Below are 21827 nucleotides of genomic sequence, written 5' to 3' on the forward strand. Positions count from 1 at the left end.
GGAGACACAGAATCTGAAACAGGCTCCAGGCTCTGAGCTGTCAGCACAGAGCCCGACGCGGGGCTCAAACTCACGGACCGGGAGATCATGACCTGAGCCGAAGTTGGCCGCTTAACCGACTGAGCCACCCAGGTGCCCCAAGAAATAATGAAATCTTTACAGATAAAATGTGATGTCTGGCATTTGCTTCAAAACACTCCCAAGAGAGGGGCTCCTGGGTGGCTCAGGCCGTTAAGCAACCGACTTCAGCTCAGGTCATGATCTCATGGTTTGTGAGTTCAAGCCCTGTGTTGGGCTCTGTGCTGACAGCTTGGAACCTGGAGCTTGCTTCAGATTCTCTGTCTCCCTCTCTCTCAAAAATAAATAAATATTTAAAAAAAATTTTTTTAATAAATAATAGAAAAAAAAAACCACTCCTGGGGGTGCCTGGGTGGCTCAGTTGGTTAAACGTCTGACTTCGGCTCAAGTCATGGTCTCCTAGTTTGTGAGTTCGAGCCCTGCGTTGGGCTCTGTGCTGATAGCTCAGAACCTGAAGCCTGCTTTGAATTCTGTGTCTCCCTCTTTCTCTGCCCCGCCTCCTCTCGCACTCTCTCTCTCTTTCAAAAGTGGATAAACATTAAAAAACAACAATAACAAAAAAGAACAACAACAAAAAAACCCCACTCCTGAGGGAGAAGAGGAAGAGGCCTGGTGGGGCCTGGATTGGTAACTGTTGAACAGAGTGATAGGAACATGGGGATTATTACATTCTTCTTTTTGTTTGTTGTACTAAAAATATTCCATAATAGGGGCACCTGGGTGGCTCTGTTGGTTAAGCATGTACACTGTTACCCATAGCAGTTTTTATTCTTAACAGTAAAAAATTAGCAACCCAAACGTACATCAAGACGGAAATAGGTAAGCAAAGAAACACATCTCAGCAATCAAAAGGAATTAACCACTGATCCACACAACACAAGGAGTCTCAAAAACATGCTGAGGCAAAGAAGCCAGATAGAAGAGCAAACACTGTGTGATTCCCTAACACAGAACGTCTGTACAGGAAGGAAGACGTCCTATGCTGCTCCCCTGTACTGACACAAAGCCTGTTCTCTGGGCCGGCCAGCAGCATGGGGGCGAGGGACACTGGAGTGATGCAAATACTCTGCATCTTAGATATCGTCGTGTAGTGTTACTTGGGTGCATACTTTTGCCAAAACTCATCAACCTGCCCACTTAAAAATGGGCTCATTATACCTGTAAGTTCCATCCAATCAAGTCGACTGAAAACCTCTCAATGAATGGTACCTTTAAAGCTGGTGTGCTTTACCGGACGTAAATTTTACGCCCTCACCCCCAAAGAGAATATGTCGAACCCCAGTTCAGTATGTGAGAAATGAGTGCCGTGCAGGGAAAGATGGTGCCAGTGAGTGGGCAGAGGGACAGACTGGGACAAGCAAGTGTAACAACATGTCAATCACTGCAGAACCTAAAGACTGCAGATCAGGAATTTTCTGTACAATTCTTTCAACTTCGCTGTATGTTTGGCATTTTCATAAAATGTTGGGGAGAGCACTGGTGTGGACGAGCACAAGCTCTCATTTCTCACCAGCCCCCAGGGCGATGGCCTGCTGTGAATCCAAGTAAGAGTCTCTCTTTAAATCATCCTGACAGATTTATGGGACTGCTGTTTTGGGACATACTAACCCTTGAATAGCATTACGGTTTCAAAATGCTGTTCTCTCATCCTCACAAAGCCCATGTTTATTTAGTGCCCACTGTATGCAGGCAGTGCGGGGTGGAGGGTCCTGGAAGCCACGACTCTCAGTGGGTCAACCCTGTGACCAGGTGGGGGGCAACCACACATCGGCCTGCTTAGCACGGCTACAAAAGGTGCTCCAAACACTGAGGTAGAGACCAGGGCAGGCAGGCAGGCAGGGCGCCGAAGGGAACAGCTGTACACTTGGACTCATCGCACTCCGAAAAACAGGCCAGAAAAGCAGCGAGCCGCCTGGGCCCACCTGCAGCACGCGACTCATCCACTGGAAGCTGTCCTCCTCGGAGGCATCAGGCCGCTGCTCAGCCACAAGCACGATCCGGTCATCGTGCAGCACCGTCACGGAGAACACGGCAATCCTGGGGGAAGACGAGGACAAAAATGACCACCCAGCAAAGGGCACTGAGCAGGACACAGACACTCGCTCTCACTTGGACGATGTGAGAGTGCTAGTGTTCACAAGCCAATCTAGCAACCGGCCGCTTGCTGCGAATCTAAAGAGCAACCAGTCCCTAATCTCCTACAGTGTGGCTGAAATAAGTTCCAATTCACTAAAACAAAAAGGACTTCGGGGGAAAGCAAAACAACCAGGCACATATCTTAAAAGACAATTTTCCTTAATTATAATACATGTGGTACATTTCCGTGTGCAGAAATCTTTGTCCACAAGTATTATGAGTTCTATGGGGTGCCTGAGTGGCTCAGTCGGTTAAGTGTCCAACTCTTGGTCTCAGCTGGGGTCATGATCTCATGGTAATGGGTTCAAGCCCCGCATCGGGCTCTGTACTGACAGCGTGGAGCCTGCTTGGGATTCTCTCTTTCTGCCCCTCCCCCTTGCTCTCTCTCAAAATAAATAAATAAATTCTAAAAATTTCTTTTAATAACTTAAACATCTTTAAAGTTAAATAATAACTTAAAAGCCTGCTTCTCAGACGCTGCCCTCCCTCCATGCATGTGCCCCCTCCCCTGGGGTCTGCTTTCTGGACGCCAGCCCTTCTCTCACTCCATCTCTCTTAATTTTTCTTTTCAACTTTCTTTTTCCTTACTTCCGGAGAAGTTCCTTAATCTGACTTTCCAACTTATCACTTCCTTCTCTAGCTGTTATCTATCCTACTGTTTATTCCATTTATCATGTTTGTGTTTAAGAACAAAGAACTCCTTTCACGTGCTAGCATTCTTGGGACATTGTTCCTATAGGGCACACTCTATCGGCTGTGGCTCATTCTGAGGTGGTTACGGTGGTGGGGACAGGAAGGTACCCTGTCCAATGGCAGATGCAATCACCCAGACCTCCATTAATCACTTGAGATGGCATGGCTTTCTCAGGATTGGCCTTCGCCTCCAGGTACCACCAGGTTCCGGTGGCCTCCCTAATCTAGTCCAGAAACAGGTGTGGGCCACCCTGACCTTATGCCTATGGATACCCACACCAACAGTGTCCCATTTTTGCTGTGAGGGCAGGTCACGATGTCCTGGCGTCCCATGCTCTAGGCACCCATACAGGCTTGCCCTGCCAGTTTCTCCAGGGTGGTCATCCCCCACCCCTGTAGTCCTGACCTAAGAGAAGGGCCAGCAGTGCCCACCATTTGGCAGAATTCCTTAAGGATTTCTTTAAGGGATATTCAAAGGCAGGGTCTAGCCAGGCTCAGGGGTACCTTAGTGTGAGTAACAAGAGCCCCCCCTTGAGAAGAAAATTGAAAAAGCTCCGTCAGTTGAATGGGCCAACTAGGAGACCAGGCTGCTCCTCCAGGGCAAAGAGCTCAGGAAGTGAACAGAGTCAGACAGGGTTTTCCTCTCCTCACCCCAGCTGCCCTGGGTCTAGGCCAGAGGTCCATTTATTGGCTCAACAGAAATGAGAATCTTTAAAAAAAAAAAAAAATATTTAAAAAAAAAAAAAAAAAGGGGCGCCTGGGTGGCTCAGTCGGTTAAGCGTCCGACTTCAGCTCAGGTCACGATCTCACGGTCCGTGAGTTCGAGCCCCGCGTCGGCTCTGGGCTGATGATGGCCCAGAGCCTGGAGCCTGCTTCCGATTCTGTGTCTCCCTCTCTGACCCTCCCCCGTTCATGCTCTGCCTCTCTCTGTCTCAAAAATAAATAAACGTTAAAAAAAATATATATATATTTTAAAAAAAGAAATGAGAATCTTTAAAGGGCTTGCCTAACACACTAGAAAAGCTGAATTGATTCTTATCCCAGGAGCAAGGTAGGGCCTCTGTGTGTCTCGCTGAACCTTAGCAGAAGAGACACTCGGCCATCGGTGATTTCAGAGCACCTGGTACTTGGTTGTTTCGGTTTGCACGTCTAGGTTCTAGGATGCTGACCCAAGTGCTCCATGGGCCTCATCCTCTGAAAGAGCTGCGTGAGCACTGTGAGAGGTGAGGACAGAACAGGCTCCTGGCTGCAAAGATCATCCTCTTTCCGTGAAGTTTTCCTGATGGGCCGGAAGTTTTAGGTTTTGTGTATTCAAATCACTGGGCTTTCCTTCTACTGAAGACAGACTTCTCAACTCAAACTGTAAGTAGAGAAGGGATCTAGAGCCACAGCACAGGGACCCGCAGCGCATCACCTGCCTCTGTAGACAAACTTCATGGGCTCCACAGCCAGCGCAGTGGCCACGATGTCATCCGCGTTGTGTCTACGAACTCCAACCACCATTAGCCCATCCAGCTTGCCCACGACAAAAACCAGGTTATCCTGGAAGCAAGGACGCTGGTCAGGACTCAGGATACGCAGGCAAGCCCTGGGGGGCCAGGCAGCTGATGGCTGCTCCAAGCAGCCAAAAGCACATGGAAACCAAGGAACAGACGGGTCCACATGGCCCAGGGGTGGCTATGGGGTGGAAGGGTCATGCAGCCTGGTGGGCTGGGCTGGGGGCCAGGGGACATCTGGAGGGGAGTCGGCGGTGGAAAGGTGAAGCCGTACAGGACTCCTACTGCTACTGGGCCTACGGGCATTAGGAACATCCTGAGCTGACAGTCCTGTCGTGTTTGCTGTCCTGTGCACTATGGGATGTGGAGAGTAGTCATGGCCCCTAGATACCCAATAGATGCGGGCAGCGTCCCTTCCACTGAGGTGTGGAGGCCCAGGTCCTGGCAGCAGAACATACTCACAGGCCCGATGAAGCCCAGCAGCCCTGTCCTGGTGAAAGGCCTGTCAGACACGGGGGCTCCTCCTGCTGTGACCGGGACAGTCTGCATAGAGCAGAGAGGGGACAGTCAGGCTGTGGTCCATGGATAATCAACCAGCTGGCCAGTAAGACCCAGCAGGCAAGGAGGAGAGCTCAGCACACACTCTGCCTGCTGGCAGATGAGGCTGTCGCCCAAGGTTCCCTGGGCGGGGGAAGGAGTCCCTGCCAGCAGATGAGACCCTCCTGGGGCTCCCACACCCAGCATGGCCTGTGTCCCTCCTGCTACCCCCTTATTTCCACGTGTCCAGTGCCTGGCCCAGAGGAGTGGGCACTCATTGGACTCATCCCAACAAGTCAACACTTCCAACATGCAAAGTGCTGGCTTCCGGGAGCTGATCTTGCCCAGTGTGCTGCATCAGTGCTTATGGAACTTAACTCCAACATAAAGGTCACAAAAAGGTACAAACCTCAAAGACGCTCTTTGTGATTCCAAGTAGTCCATAGTACGCTGTGCCAGTTGCGCTGGAATTGACACATATTTCTCCAACCTCATCAGTTTTACAGAGATAAGGGGTACCTTCTACCTTCACAACACACACATCAGCTAAAAAGAGAAAAAGCCCTCAAAATCATAAGCATGGAAATACACTTAAATGGGTCATTCACAGAGATCTACTTGCTGCTACGTTTGCAGTTATGGAAACAAAACATTATATACGCAGTGTGTTCTTAGGATGAGTTCTAGGACATGTAGAATCCACGCTCTATGCAGGCGCAAATCTACATTTTATACGTAGTGTGTAACCACAACACAATGCATCCTGCACGTATAAGCCCAGGCTGACAGGATTCCATGCCCCCTCATGTGGCCCTCCTGAACCCACGGGACAGGCCGGCTGACCCCGTAGTTCCCTTGTCACTAAGCAGTTCCCCAGCAGACAATCCTGCCTGCTGCCGGCTCTGGGCATTGGGGACCTTGCCTGTCAGGTCACTGCAGCCCCAGGCCGGCCAGCCCTGCAAGAGCAGGCCCACAAACAGCTTCCAACAGAAGAGTGACGTGCGTGCCAGAACACACAGGTGTCTGTTAAAACAAACTCGGTCACTCAGTGATGAATTAAGCAGCCTGTGGGGGCCTGCGCACTGCCCTCCCTTGGACTCTAATACATGCTCCTGTCCAAAGACTCAGGCGATCAGGAAGACAAAGAAGGGGCACTCATTCAGCGACTTTTGTTTATTCACAAATAAAGTGGAGGCTGGTGCTCCTGTGCAGGTCACTGTGAGCCCGCAGCTCACAGCCAGATACTCTCACAATAAGGCACGAAAGGCCGCAAATCCACTTCATGCGGGGCTAACACAGTGCAAGGTTAAGTATCTGCTTAGCAAGGTGCCATCAGCCCTCACCAGGCCAATCGGCTCCGCAACTCTCCCAGTGAACACATGCTGACCTGGGGAGCACTGCACACACACACCCAGAGGAGCACTATACACACACACACACACACACACACACACACACACAGACACATGCATATAGGGGAGCACTATACACACACACCACACACCTAGGGGAGCACTGCATGCGCACACACATGCACACACCCGGGGGACCACTGCATACACACATGCACCGAGAAGAGCACTATGCACACACACTCCTAGGGGAACCCTGTGCACACACATGCACACTCCTCAGGGAGCACTGTGTGTGCACACACACACACACACACACACACACACACACACACTCCTAGGGGAGCACTGTGTGCACACATGCCTAAGGAGGGTGGTCAAGATAGTTACCCATGAATCTCAGAAAGGCCTGCATGGTGAGGAGACAGCAGAGCAGCTGTGAGGTCATCGCAGTGAGGGGTAACCTCAGAGCAGCATGAACAGAGCATCCCCTATTCACAACTGTCACTGGGGACTCCTGGGCCAGGCTCAGTGCTCAGTTTCCCTCTGCGACACTTAGGTCGCTCTATCACCCTCTCCTGTGGCATTGCCGTGGGGCCAGCATTCAGGTGCACGGGGCCTAATGGGCAGGAGGGCTCACGTAGGCCTTTCTAGAAGCCACAGGAATTTCCTGGAAGCTTCAGGGTCATGCTCCTAATGTAACACATACTCCTTGCTGGTATAACCCAATTATCAGGCTGTTTACAGACGTGCAGTGAGGTTAAGTGCCTCAACGTGTGTGACACACGAAGCCTGTACCTGGCCTGCAGGGACTGCTCCGTTTCCCAGACACCGGACAAGCACAAGTCAGGTTCAGAGGCCACAAGCACACCCTCACATTTTCGCTCAACCTTAAATTTATCACAAGGGCAGGCAAAAACTGAAAAGATGTATTACAAATTAAAACACCAATTTATACAGAAAAACATTGTTAATAAGCCTTTTACTTGTGTGCTTGCAGAGCACTCCTTCAAAGCCTGGAGCACTTTGGACTCTCCTTCTGTCAACCGCTCGCAGGACAAGACACACTCCGGCTGCATCCCTCACCTCCAGGCAGCACCTGACCCACGTCCTGAACAGTAAGAACTGACAACTTCTCTTCAGTATCAACTCTGATCACGCCAAAACTGAGACCGCTCATCGACAGGACAGCTTTTCGTGGAGGAGGTCCTCCCAGGTCTGGTGGCCTAGAAAATGAAACCAGACCAGCTGACAAGGGGACAGAGCCCATGGGGGAAGGGACCCACGGCCCACCTAGCCTGCAGGACGATGCTGCACCAAAGCCCCTCTCGGCACCACACCCTGTGAGGACAACAGGCCACACGACTGGCCACAGCAGACAGTCTTCCTGAAGGCGCTGCAGCGTTTCCACCCCACGTGCTATTCCCCACGTGGGGACCTGCACACACCTCCCACCCAGAGGCAGGGTCTGCGTCCCTTCCTTCATCTGGTGGGCCTGTGACAACCGTGTAAGTGACACTTTGTGACTTCCCAGGAGGGGTCCTAACGGTGATTCAGCTTCTACCTGGCTGTGCTGAGACCTTTGCTGGAAGCCCTGGACAGCCAGGTGAGCAGAATGACGTGCCTGCACAGGCCCAGGGCAGCCCGCTCCAGAGACCAGAGACTGTGCTGGAAGCCACGTCTGCCAGTCCAAACTCTGGACACAGAAAGCAAGGGAAATACAATGGCTGTTGCCAGCAGGTGTGGGGGTGGGGTGCGCAGCTGCAGCTGGGACCCAAGTAACAAAGGTCAGTGTTTTCTCCAGTGAGAAAAAGCACACTGTTGGGCAAGAGAAGTCACCACAGAACAAAGGAATGAAGAACACCTTACGGCGTGTGAAGGATAAAGATGTTATTTTTCTTGCTGAGTTGTTAAAATTCTAGGATTATTGAAGACTTGCACATATGAAAGCACAGACTATGAATATACTAATCTAACAGTCTCAACTAACCATACCGCCCCCCGCCCCAGGATGGCACTCGGAGCTCCTGGGGACAAGAGCCCTGGGGCAGGCGAGAGGTGACCTGGGAAGGAAAAAGTGGCCTGGGGAGCGCCATGGGTGTGGGAGGAGCACAGGAAGGACGAGACCCTGCCCTCTGGGCTGTGATGGAGGAGCACAGACGGCCCTGGGGGCTTCCCCGTGAGTGGGTGGTGCTAAGCATGGGTCACGGTGCTTCTCCAGGAAGGGTGAGGGCCCCACAAGCACAGACCCCCGTGCACTGCTGCCAGCACTGCAGATGCAGGGCCCTGCCCAGGGCAGGGAAGAGCCCTGGGCTGCTATGTTTACCAAGGCCAAGGAGGAGGAGAGGCGCTCAGGGAAGACAAGCCCATGATTACAGTCCTGGGAGCAGCTACACAGGTCCCACCACCAACAGGGCGAGGGGCATGTGCCCGGGGAACCGCGCCATCACTCTGCACACACGCCTGGGAACCTGGCACAGGATGGCGTGTTAATTGCTCCAGAGCGTTGATTGCTCCTACTGCTCAGAGACAGACGGGCTGTATTTGGTGCCACAGGTAATTCAGCTGTAGGAGTGAGAACTCCGTGTTTACAAGACTGAGCAAGCAACCACATTACCTGCGGATGGCGACCGTCAGCGCCTCAGGAGAACTGGCGCAAGGACAGATGACCTCTGGCCTCAGCCCTCTAGACTGGAAGACATTGAGGAACGCATCACAGGAGGATATGGACCCTGCGTGAGACAGAGGGACACAAGCGGAGGGGTGGGCTGTTTCCATGAAAAACACGGTGCATTGTGAAATCACTAGCAGAGAAGAGTTGGAAATTCGTCCCAGAAAGCCTGTGTCTAACCCCTGCCGTGTTTCTGAGTTCTAACTCACAGCCAGCCTTGCCCTCACCCCTCCTCCCAGGTCTGCCGAGTGGGAAGTGACAGAGGAGTGTTTACAGGCGACTCTTCCTCCTCACAAGGCCCAGGTGCGTGTAAGTGCCTGCTGCGGAAAGCGCCTTGGGGCCACGGGGTCCCTGCCATGAGCGGCCCATGCACCACCCCCAGGCTGCCCCCCTGTTTCTTCCCTGCTCTCCCTGGCCAGTCCGGGGCGTCACAGATGTGGAAACTCAGCTCCCCGGCAGGTGGGTGCTGCCTGCTTGGGGCCGCAATCATCAGGACCCCAGGGCTGTACCACAAACCTCAAGCTCTCTGCCACAGAGAGGCCCAGGAAGGGGAGGGGCCCGCGTCCCACTCGTGCTGGGCACTGGTAGACAGCAGAGGACACACAAGACAACCCAGCTCATTCAGGGGGCACGCGGAGCGGCAGGATCTGAGGTTTGTGGAGGATCAGGTCTGGCGAAGGGCTTCCTCGTGGAAGCCTAGTGACTGGGAGGGTGGAGGCAGTGCCAGGTGAGAAGCTGTTGGCAGTGGGCTGTTCAGGTGGCTCGGGACACAGAGCAGCGAGCAGCTCTCGGTATCTTGGAGGCAGGATGGAGGGGGCCCTGCTGGGCCCACGTGTGGGTGGAGGAGCTAGAAGGCGGTGTGCCCTCCTGAGCGGTGGGGGACCCAGGGGTGCAGGGCTCTCAGGGCCCTTCTCACTAGGGGACTAGATGAAAGGCCAGCCTCTGGTCCAGGGTGGTTTCAATGCAAAAACAGCAGCACACAGCTGTTAAACCCACAAGAAAACCCACCTACCTGGTCAAGGGCTTTGTGCTGCATAGAAAACCCACCAAAGGTCAACGGAGCCTCCCCTGAGGCAGGCCTCGGACAGCCCCCAATGGGCAGCCACGCTCAGACCCTGTGCAGAGCCCAGGGCGCACATCAGCCGCCAGGGGAAATCCCACAAGGAGGTGGAGCCAGATCAGTGGGGCCACAGGGACCAAGGACGGAGGCTGGGACAGGCTCCCAATTAGCATCTACATTCTGGTCATTTCTTAATGTATCTTCTGTCAATGGTGTTAAAACTGCTTTTAAACTCAGAGCCTTCATAAACATGCATGGGAGATACCAGTGAGTACCCCCACCCCTCCTCGCTCCCCACCACCAGGGGTTGTATGTCACAGCAGGTTACAGGACATTCATTTATTTCATGCACACGGAATGTCGCCATGCTGTTTCTTCCATATTCTACTAAAGCCTCTTCCCCCCAGAGTCAGGCCTGCGGGAGGAGAGGCCACGTCCTCCATCAGCTGGGCTTACTCACAGGGGTTTGCGCCATCGGCCACGATCAGCATGCGCAGCGAGCTGAGGCTGACGTCCCTCTGTCCTCGCTGAGCTAGGAGAGACCAGTGCATGTCTCGGGATTTCACCAGCGCGGCCCGGGCTGCAGAGGAGGAGCACAGACATGCCCTGTGTCATGGGAAAGTGGTGCCCTGGCACCTCACAGACACACATGCAGGTGCACGAGAGGACAGACAACACAGACTTGTGTTTCTGGCCACAGGCTCCCTGCAGCCATGTCCCATAGGCAGTGCAACTGTCCTGGCCTGCTGTGTTTAAAAACCAGCTCTGAGGTCTGATTCAGACACAGAAATCTCAGATCTGTCTCCCAACTTTAATTTTCTCTTGGAAGCTCTATCTTGCTCTTCCCATGTCTGCTCTTCTGTCTTCTGTGGTCCCTACCTGAGCTGCTGACTCACACGGTCATGTGGCCAGGCCTGCCGCGTGCTGGGAAGACACCAGGATGTGAAGAGACAGACTCGGCCCTCAGTCCTGGCTGCGCACAGACTAGTGGGCCACACCTGCCAAATCCACCACAACTTGAGCTGTCCTCCATAAAACAGGAGAAACAGAGACAGCTACCACCCAAGGCTGCTGCAAAGATGCACAGCAGAGCACACGCCCAACGTCCGCATGTGGCCGCCAGCGCTGCGATCAGCATGGGCAGTCACCGGGGACAAGTTAGTGGGAGAAAAGAGACCTGAGGCCCAGCCTCTGGGCTTTCTGAAGGTGCCCCCCAGCCCTGCTGGAGTAGAGGCAGGGCCGAGGGTTGCGCAGGTGCTCAGGGAGCACTGCAGCTAACCAAGGCAGGGGGCAGGGCAGGGCACGGCAGGGCCCATGGGCAGCCCCATGGCACTCTGTCTACACTGCTTCCTTGGAATCAGCAGCTCTGCTAGTGGTGGCTTGAAAAGCCCGGCTTCAGATTAAAACCCTCTCTATCTACTACTAAGAATTGGGAGTAGTGATGTGACTGTAAAGGAAGTTTCAAGAGAATAAAATCAGAAGCCTATGGTCCTTGCAGGAGAGAGCTGTCATGGCGCTGTCCTCCACAAGGGTCATCCAGGCCGTGCACGCAGGTCAGGCAACGTCTGAGACGTGGTCACGGCACACGCGGGCTGTGGGGGCTCCTCAGCCTGCATCTGCAGTTCTGCGTGTCAGCTTTATTGTTTTCTTAATCTAAGTGACCTCTTTAATGAAGGGTGAATCCAACGATGGTGCTGTTTCCCGTTACCTTTATACGAACACACTTTCTGAATCCAGGACAGTGGGTTCACTTTCATCAGTGCGTACGGGATGCTGACCACGTGCATCCTATTCATAACACTCTGTGAAAAAAACAGAGGTGCTCAGGGGCAGGCCTCGTCCAGGGGCAGACAGCAGAGGGCCACATCACGCCAGAGAAGGCAAAGATAACGTCAATGGCCTTCTCATGATGACACTTCATTTCAGATAAGGGTTAATTACATCACCTAAAAATAGGCATTGGTGTCATCTATTGATACGAAGCACTAGAATCCCTCATTGCAACAATTAGATCATTTAGCATACAACACTCACTGTTAACACTCCATGCCACAGACCAGCATCCCTTTTGAAATCCAGCACATTTGTTAATGTTTCAGCTGAAAGTGGACAAAGATGGTTAAACCACTGAGTGACCCTCTTCACAAGTCATGTGCATTTTTAAAGAAACTGAGATGAATACATCATTGACATGAAGGGTTTTAGGAAACATACACATTTCCAAACATCATGCACTAATTCATCAATTATCTTGGTTATCTATTCATATTACCAGAAAAACTCAAAAGTAGGTCAATATGACTTTGGATTCAAACAGAGAGCTGTGCTGATCCCTGGTCCGAAAACACAAGCAACGGCATGCCCAAGGCGGCTGCTCAAGCCTCTCACTCTGCAGTGAGATGTGGGGTGAGGACTCACCATGGACACACTTACTTCTCACTTTACACCCAGACTCCCCCATTTCTCGCACCGAGGCCACTACCCTGCATCTTCGGGCAATGTCACGGGCTGCTCGTGTTGTACCCCCCTCAGAAAGCTGCCCCTTCTCTCTGCTCTCCCCCAGCGGAGGTGGCGGACGCATGAGCGGGTGGCGACCCAGGCCGTACACAGCCTTGTGCTCGGCAGGACCTGGCTCCAGGCCCCACACAGGGGCTGTGAGCAAATGTGGCCCCCATCAAAACCACAGCAACGCCCAGGTGCATCCCCACAGGATGGACACCAAAGGTGAACACAGGTCTGCTGTGCCAGGAAACATGAGTGCTTTCTGAATAGGTTCTATGCACACGCTCCCTTTGTTAGCTAAAGAGCCCACATGAGAAGTGATACATAGATCTTGACAAAAAGAAAACCATGTGACTTGATTTAACGAATCCAATTTTTAAAAAATTATTCAGGCCCTTGAATATATCTAAAATCATTTTCCAAATCTTAACTGAAGTCTTCAGCTACCCCTTTTAATTTCATTATTTTTTTACCCCTTACTTTTAAACACCCATATTTTAGTTATTTAAACATACCATTCAATTTACTTTCTAGTTTTATTCAATTCCAGTATTGCTATGGTAAGGAAACTACCATGTATCCATTGTTATAGTTTTTAAAATAACAGTTCTCTAAGTTAAATATCCGATATTTAACAGTAAATTGGGGGGGGGGGGAGCTACCTATATGTTACCAACAGAAAATCTACAACCATAAAGATTCCATTTCTGTATTTGCATGCATGACAGCTTAAGCCAAAACCATACTCATAGAATATAGTAATACAAACGTGGGTCCAATAAGATGGTTTTCCATTTTTTTTTTTAATGCAAGATACACTGCCTCTCAGCTACATCACAGATTGAACCAGCCCACCAGGCATAAGCAAGTGGTAGTGTGTGAATTTCATGCTCTGTAAAATCAACACACACATATATTTTTTGGAAAGGCCCCTGAGTGGGGCTGCTGGGGTGAACTAACACCCACGCCTCCAGCATGAGCAGAGAGAGCACCGAGCACCCTGGCTGGAAGAGCTGCCCGCATGCCCTTACCTTCCGAGTAGCCGCAAGCCTGGGTCAGAGCCCGGCATTGTGCCAGCAGGGATGCGTGGGACACCGTGACCCCCACTGTGCTGCCTTCTTTGCTTGTTTTATACTGAAAGATTTCAAGAAAAAAAATCCATTATGTGACGCTTCTGGAGGCCACAGCAGACAGAATGGGAGGCTGGCAGAACTTAAAAAGGAGAAGTGGTCAGTCGTCTGTCCCTCACTAACCATCCTGTCACACCAGAGCACACTTTATGCCATGACTCTCAGGGTGACACCCACAGAGGAAACTAGGACACACCATGGGGCAAGTGTCCCAGCACACTGGTACACACAGGCTCCCCCTAACTGCTGACATCCCGAGGGAGCTGGGGAGGGATGATCAAGCAGGAGTGAAACCAGACCTGACTGAGCTCCCGTCCTACCCTTTCTGCCTCTGAGGTGATGGTAAGACAGAGGGTAAGTGTAAGCCTGTGACCACGCACACTGTCACGGGAAACGAGCTGGGCTCGTGGGGCCCGCAGGCTCCGAGCGGGACGAGGTCATTACCTCGATGTAGGCAGTCCCGGCCCCTGCATCCCGGGCCGGTGGATGCCAGTCTTTCGGGGGCTTGGTCAGATGCTTCCCATCGATCACCAACCAGGCGAGAGGGGGCCAACCTGTGAAGGCACGGACAAGGCACCGGCCCAGGCAAGTGGTGAGTGGGTCTCAGGGCTGAGCCGCCCGCCACTGGCAACTAGCCACTGAGCACCCAGGGAGGAGAAGTCTTGGTCCCGTTTACTCTACATTAATTCATATTTAAGTCAGTGGGTGCCTCTGACCTGTGACCACCACACCAAACGGTGCAGGCCTAGACCCTGAACTGGGGCAAGGGGTGGGTGGCGAGATACACAGGCTTGTGACCAGGACCTAACTCCTGAAGACCCCTCAGCCCACATAAGGTTCGGCTGCCACGAAAGGATACCCGCACACCGCAGGTGGACTCCCCCGCCTACCTTTGAAAGCTGCCACCTCTCCGGTCTGTGCCTTGGGCAGGCCTTTCTGACAAGCATCCGTGGTCAGGGCCAGGGCAACGCCACAGCTTCCCAGCAGAAACCCAACCTGCTGGCTGCCGGCGTCCTGCACAAAACACGGCGAGGCGCTCATGGGGCCGCCACCAAGGGCCCTGCCCGCTCAGACCCACACACAGAAAGCAGAGTGCTTCACCTTGCCCTTGCAAAGTCCTACAACCCAATCCTATGTAGTAGAGACTATATTTTCATGAAAGTAAAATATAAGCATTTTTAAATTTAAAAGACATATTTTTGCAATGAAATACAAAGTTCTAGATAATGGGCTAATTTCTCAAAGTGTTTTCCTGCAAACAAACGACATTTTGGAGCATTTTAATAAACTCCAAAAATAACAGCATGGAAATTTCCACTTGAATTGTGTTTAAAATTTACATATTAACCTGGGGAGTCCCGACCTTTGACACTTTTACTTATTCGCCACAGAAATGCACATTTCCTGTCAACGCTTCTTCTATATGTGTCCCTCAGTAAAGGTTTGTCATTTTCTTCTTGCAGGTTTGACAAACCTCTTGCTTCTTCCAAAGAGTCTCTGTAGTCAAATATCTGTTCATCATATATTATCCTTTGAGATATACTGGTTTTATTTAAAACTTTACTTTTGGGATTCTTGAGTATTTGTTGCTGACAATGCTCACTTTAAGTACCTGAACTCTGAAATGGTAGAGAGCTTTAATCTTCTAAAATACATGCTTTGTCTACTCCTAAAATGCTATTCGTTTTCCATAACCAGACTACTGACATTTACACTTAAGATGGACTGGCTACCCAGAACATCAGCAAGCTCCCCACATTAATCATTTGTTGGTAACAAAAAACGCATGCCGTTATGTAAGTGGACAGAAATGCAAGAAAATTTCCATCTTGCATATTCAATATTATCACTGAGAAGTGAGCTACAATACATTAATTACTGTGTGACTTATTTATTCCCAAGAAATGAAAATTATTATCAATAAGCACATGGTTTTGGGAGAAAGTTTAACAAAATCTTATCAAATCATAAATTCTATTCATCAGAGAAAAAATGCTCACTGTCTGTACTGGAAAGTTCACAGAGATGATATATTAGCTCCATCTACAGCTTCTAAAAGTCCCTTTCACCAGCAAGATACGTAAAAATGAGTAAATGTCGGTGAAACCGCATCTAATGTCTCCCGAAGTCCTGCTGTGCAGGACCCTCCCTTGGGTCAAAGCAGCACCTGTCTGCCAGAACACGTCCTTTCCCGGGAGGGCAAGATAGGACGTGTCGCGTCTATGTGTCAGCTTTGGAAGAAAACCCCGCGGCCCAGACAGAGTGAACTACCTTTCTTGTTAGCGGCACTTCTATGGGGACAGGAACCAGCTCCGCCAGGAGACAGCCATAAAACCCCACCATGAACATCACCGGGTCACTGTTCGGAAACACCAGGGCCACCTACAACAGCGTGAAGGAAAACCATGAAACCCACTCACGAAACATGCGATCATTCTCAACACTCAGGATCTCTGCTGACTAGATGGAATCTGGGGCAGTTTAGATGATCTTACAGCTTTTCAAATTGGGTTCAGAAAATGTGATTTGGAGGTTAATTCTTGGTCCTTAAACTCCCTCAACCATGTAACTTTTCATAGTTTTTAGGCTGGGATCTTTATTCCACATGCAACAAAATAATTTAAAATGTTTGTGTCTAGAGGCAGTCCAGCCCCAGTCTGGCTGTGGGATGGGGACCTGGCTCTGTGCACTCTATCTGGGCAGCAGCTGAGGACCCCTGGTGAGGTACCGCCCCCCCGCCCCCACATCCGCCAGTCCAGGTGAGAAGTGCCGGAACCAACAGGAAGAGTAGACTCGGAATCAAATGACACCTAAAGTATCTTCCAGAAGGTAAGGTCCTAACACCAAAGTTTTAGCTGAACAGATCTTCACTCAAGGCTTCAGTGTACTGACAGGGGAGGGGGGAGAGCACCGAACACCTCAGCTAAGACCCCTACAGCTGCTGCCTCCTGCGGACTCCCTGGGGGGCCCACCTGATCACCATGCTGCCACTGTTTAAGCCGTATCTTCTATTTATCTTACATTTTTATTTTTATCAAAAACATTTTAAAAACACACAATTTAAGATGACAAAAAGTACTAATGAAAAGTAATACCCATATGCTCCGCCCTTCCTCACTCCCCAAGGCAACCACTTAAAAAATATCCTAGGGGTGCCTCGGTGGCTAAGTCGGTGAAGCATCAGCTCTGATTTCATCTGACTCTGAATTCGGCTCAGGTCACGATCTCACGGTCGTGAGGTTGGGCTCTGCGTTGACAGCATGGAGACTGCTTGGGATGCTCTCTCTGCCCCTCCCCAGCTGGCGCACCAGCATGCACACTCGCTCTCTCTCAAAACAAACAAACATTTTTTAAACATCTTACATCTTCCTCTTGCTATTTATTGATATTTTTAAATATTATGATGCTTATACTACTATATTCTATTTTTTTAACATGTCTCAGTATCGATTCTTTTTCCTATCACTGTAGATGAACACTCAGCCCTCTGTGTTCCTGCCTCTTTCTCTTCCTCCATCCTCCAGCTTCCATTTCTTAGAACATCTGATAAACTTAAAAGCTATTTATGGAACAAGATTTTTATAAGCTCCAAATCTTGTAGTGAGTTTGCTTGAAACCATAAATGGTAAGTCAGAAGAGTGGACAGACTGCTGATGTGGGCCCTTGGACACAAAACAATGGCTGCTAATAACTCTCCACTTCATTAAGACAAAACTCGAGCTACACCTATAGTCTCTGCTTGAGGTCTGGAAATCGAGTTTCTAGCAAGTTAATCTGTTGAAAAGGGCAAAGCTCTCCTTCAAAAGTTGATGTAACAGTGGTTGCACCAGAACTATGACCTGTAGCTTTGAGACTAAATGTTTGGTATAAAAACATTTTTAGAGAATTTGTTATAAAGAGTTGTGTTTGTTCACTTTTACAAACTCTATTCCTCAAGGGAAGAGAAATTTGCCACCCACATCTCATAATGAGTTCATTCACTGTGATCCTGTCAATCTCTCATAATTAACCTAACTACGTGGACTCTCACAAGTCAAGAAGAATATCTGGAAGTCTCTGTCCCTGCAGGCATCTTTTTCAAGAAAAATAAATTAGTGATTCTGGATTCATTTTAAAGCACACCATAAATCAGGAATTCTTACACGCTTGTTCTAAAGCACAAGCATTGTTCTCATACTATTCACATGTTTACAGCCTCGTCCACATCTGCTGATGGTGACAGCTACCACCACCTTTAGTTGCTTTGCTTTCCAGTTTCCACTGGCCAATTTGTTCTAAAATGCTCCACCACGTGTGTTAAATACCTATCGAAAGTATTTTCCAAGTAGCCAAGCAGTCGGGTGAGCTCCTAAGTCTTACCAGATGCTCAGGAGCAAGCCCCAATCCTGGGACCTCCGTCCTCCTGGGCTGCCCTGCTCTGCGGCTCACTCCTGTTCCCCTCGGAAGCTCAGAGGCTCCTTTCTGTACCTGGTCCTGCTGCGGAAGCAGTAAGGAGTGTTGCTGAGCTTTGCTGCAGGCCCTTCACTTTGAAGCTAACACCCTCCAGCTCCAGGATGTTGACTGGCGTTACTACAACCATTTACAACTCTCTACTCTCTGTCCTCCTTCCTGTCTGGAACTCCTACTGGCCAGATGCTGGACCTCCTTGACCAAGTCTCACGTTTACACTATTTGTCCTTCCCACTTTCCATCTCTTAGTCTTCCCTACTAGCATCTTTTTCTTGATTTATGGAGCAATATGTTCATCTTAGTTCTCTAGGGATAGTAATACTAATTTTTTAAAAATTCCTTTTCTGTTTCTGGCTTTCTGCCAAGTTTCTTTCCTCTTCCTCTCTCTTCCTCCCCTGCCTGGCCACCATCCCCTTCTCTTGTTTTTCTCTTCTTTGCCCTTTGGTTGTTCTCTTTCATTCAGGTTTCCTTCTTCAAATGTCCTTGGCGACTGGTTTCTATTTAAAGAGTGGGCACTCAGAGTTGCATGAAACTTACAGTTTCACTACTGGGTGATCTGACCACAGGCAGCCTCTCTCACTAGATTTTCTTACTACTTACAGGACTGGGTGTCCTGTCCTCCATCCTAGATGTTCTGGTCTACCTGCACTTCTCACGTCTGGTTCAGTTTGCCTGGAGCAGTGCTGGCCAACAGAACTTTCTATGATAATGCAAATGTTCTATCTTCAAGCTATCAAATGTGGTAGCTATTAGCCACATGTGGCTTATGCATGAGCCCTCGAAACGTGGCTTGTGTGACTGAGGAACTAAATTTTTTATTTTATTTACTTCTGGTCAATTTAAGTAGCCCCATGTATCTACTGCCAAAAATGTTGGGCAGTGCAGTAAGTACAAGGAACACCACGTCTCTAGCCTCCTTCGTAACCACCTTTGCAGTGAGGCAAGAGGGGGCTGCCTGGTCATATGGAAGAGAGGAAGAGGTAAATAGGAAACACACAGAATTTCAAAGTTACATCAATGTTCTCTCATAAAACCTAAGCTTTGGGGACCTAATATTTATTAACATTAATATTTTTATTAAAATCAATATATATGAAGTCAAAGAGGAAAGAACTTGAAGAGTCAGTGGTTGGGCAATGAGGAAGAATAAAAAGAACCATCATCTTATGTACATCATCATAAACTTTTTCCATATTTAATATTTTTTCTTTGTTGACTTTAAATCCCTTGCGTTAATGCTAGAAGTCTAGCCAACTGATGGAATACTGATTTCAATGAGACATATTTTTAGAGTTTCTGTTTTTGCTCACTCCAATAAGTTATATTCTAGTTACTTACTCTGTCTCCAGGTTTAAGTAGTGGTTCATTCTTACTAGTCAGTTTATTAAGTAGAGTATAAGCTAGTTTTAAACTCCGACTCCAAAGTTTGCCTAAAATAAAATAAAAATACTAAGCAATGTAAAATTTAAGAAACTAATTATTAACATTTTAATGTAGCAATCACAATACCCCATAATGTACCATCATTCTATTGTTGGAAATTCAGGTAGTTTCCAACTGATAACTATTTTGCACAATGCTGTAATGAACATCGTCGTTTTATCTTAAACACAACTTATAGATTTATTTTTCTTAATACAAAAATAGAACAGGATTTTATTATAGAAAATTTAGAACATAGAAAAGCTAGCAGAAAAAAGTCAGCGTTATTTCGGTTACATGTACACACACACACACATATACACATGTGCAATTTTCAAGAAATGGGACAATACTTCATTCTGCTTTTCTCAATCAACATTGCACTGTGAGTGCATTTTCATGTCATTAAATGTCTCTCAACCACATCCCTTATCAGAGTGGCATATAGTTCTTTTAACCTTTATGATTCATGAGGTGGGTCCTACCTCCATCTCTAGGTTCCACTCAAGAGAAGACAGTCTGGGAGGTGTCAGTAACCTGCTCAGAGCCACTGGCTGCTGGAGTGGTGTGTCTGGCCCTCCAGGACCCAGCCCCTAGACCCAGGACCCCTCCTCGCTGGCACACAGTCTCAGTACAGAGCCCTAGTGGATGCTCAGCAGAGGACAGCTTCCCCGAGGAAGATGGGAGATGAAACAAAGAGTCAAGGTCTCTGGGGAGGTAGACCAAGGCCGGGGTGACATGGGGTAGGAAGACAAAAAAACCCGAGTCCATCCCCACACCCACAGCAGCCTTGACATTTACCCCATGCGATAATGTACCAAAGAGGTAACACAAGAGTCACAATTTACCTCCCTCAAATTCCTGTGGAGCAGCCACGCCCTCTGAATAAGTGGTAAAATTTCATTGCAAATAATACTAAACCTAGGCTCAACATTGTGAAGTGAGCAAACCGTGGGACCCAAGAAACAAATGAGAAAAAAAATACTCAATTCAAAGCACTGTTGCCTTTGTCTATATAGAAAGGTCAATTCAAGATGTTGATAACTGTAATACATACAGATTTCCAATCCAGCTATATAGAAAAAGAATAATGCATCATGACCAGGTCAGTTTATCTCAAGAATGCAAAAAGTTTCAACAGAAAATCAACATAATTTGTCACATTAACAAAGGTGAAAAAAAGTAAAACAATTTAACAATCACTCAGGATTTTAAATGATTTTTAAAATCCTTCTTAAATTCAAAATGGAAGGAAATTTCCCTAAAGTGATAAAATCCTATAGGAAATATCATAATCGATGGTCAGGTATTGAAAGCTTTCCCTGAAGAAGTAGAAATAAGTCAAGGACAAAGGCCTTTTTACTGAAAGTCTTAGCCAATGCAACAAGATGGAGGGGTGGAGAGAAGGTAAGCGGTTGGAAACAAAACTCATTATTTGCAGATGATGTGACTGAGCACATTATGAATCTTTTATAACTGAAGTTAGCAAGGCTGCCAGACACCACAACAGTGTAGAAAGACTATCTCATTTCTGTATACTGGCAATAAATGTTAAGTAAAAATTTTTAATGATTGTATTTACAATACGATTAAAACAAACATGCAACATATCTAAGAATATGTGTTAAAAAAGATATGCAGTCTCACCACAAGAAATTATAAAACATTACTGAGATAAAGTGAAGATCTGAATGAATGGAAGGATATGTTATGTCCGTGCGCTAGAAGACTCAATAATGCGAAGGTGTCAATTTACAAACTGTTCAAAGCAATTACAACCAAAATCTCAACAGGTGTGCCTGTGGCACCTGACAAACTGATCCCAAAGCTGGCACTGACACACGGATGAGAACAGCTGACACACTCCTGCAGAAGGAAGCGAGATTCCTCCACGGATGTCAAGACTTACTACAGAGCCACAGTAATTAAGGAAGTGTGGTCCTGGCCTAAGGCTATATATAACCCAGTGGGCTGAAACAAAGAACCCCAACTGACCCACCGCATGTGGACCGGTCCACCTAGGACACAGGTGCGCTAGAGAAGAGTGGCAGCCTGTGGGGACGAGCACAGACGGCTGGCTATCCGTCCTGAAAGTCTGACCCGAGACCCAGCCCCACACCACACACAAAACAGCAGAGCTCTCACAAGATACTAGAATAGCTTTATGATCCTGGCGGAGCGAGAGTCCTTGAGAACACAAAGCACTAGGCAGGAATGGAAGGGCCTTCTGCTCACTAACCTCCCATTCGGGAGTAACAGCCAAAGGACAAAGTGGGAGACACTTGTAGCACACGTCACTGA

At 48.9% G+C, this 21827-nt stretch overlaps 1 protein-coding gene across 10 annotated transcripts in view; it reads right to left on the minus strand.

The window, feature by feature from the left end:
• DIP2A (disco interacting protein 2 homolog A) overlaps positions 1-21827 on the minus strand; it is a 117693-nt gene that overhangs the window by 28182 nt on the left and 67684 nt on the right. For 9 of the 10 annotated variants that reach the window (XM_053902921.1, XM_053902920.1, XM_053902916.1 and 6 more), the window contains 14 exons: positions 19443-19534; positions 15927-16037; positions 14546-14669; positions 14100-14209; positions 13557-13659; positions 12058-12122; positions 11732-11825; positions 10484-10603; positions 8910-9024; positions 7379-7518; positions 5350-5486; positions 4866-4946; positions 4322-4449; positions 2001-2115 (listed from right to left, as the gene is read on the minus strand). In XM_053902921.1, the coding sequence (XP_053758896.1) occupies positions 2001-2115; positions 4322-4449; positions 4866-4946; positions 5350-5486; positions 7379-7518; positions 8910-9024; positions 10484-10603; positions 11732-11825; positions 12058-12122; positions 13557-13659; positions 14100-14209; positions 14546-14669; positions 15927-16037; positions 19443-19534 (1535 nt within the window). Of the gene's footprint in view, positions 1-2000; positions 2116-4317; positions 4450-4865; positions 4947-5349; positions 5487-7378; positions 7519-8909; positions 9025-10483; positions 10604-11731; positions 11826-12057; positions 12123-13556; positions 13660-14099; positions 14210-14545; positions 14670-15926; positions 16038-19442; positions 19535-21827 lie in introns of those variants that run through there. The other variant, XM_019434648.2, reaches the window with a different exon arrangement.

The sequence above is a fragment of the Panthera pardus genome, unplaced genomic scaffold (assembly GCF_024362965.1).
Source record: "Panthera pardus isolate Hobbes unplaced genomic scaffold, ASM2436296v1 HiC_scaffold_16, whole genome shotgun sequence".
NCBI lineage: Eukaryota > Metazoa > Chordata > Mammalia > Carnivora > Felidae > Panthera > Panthera pardus.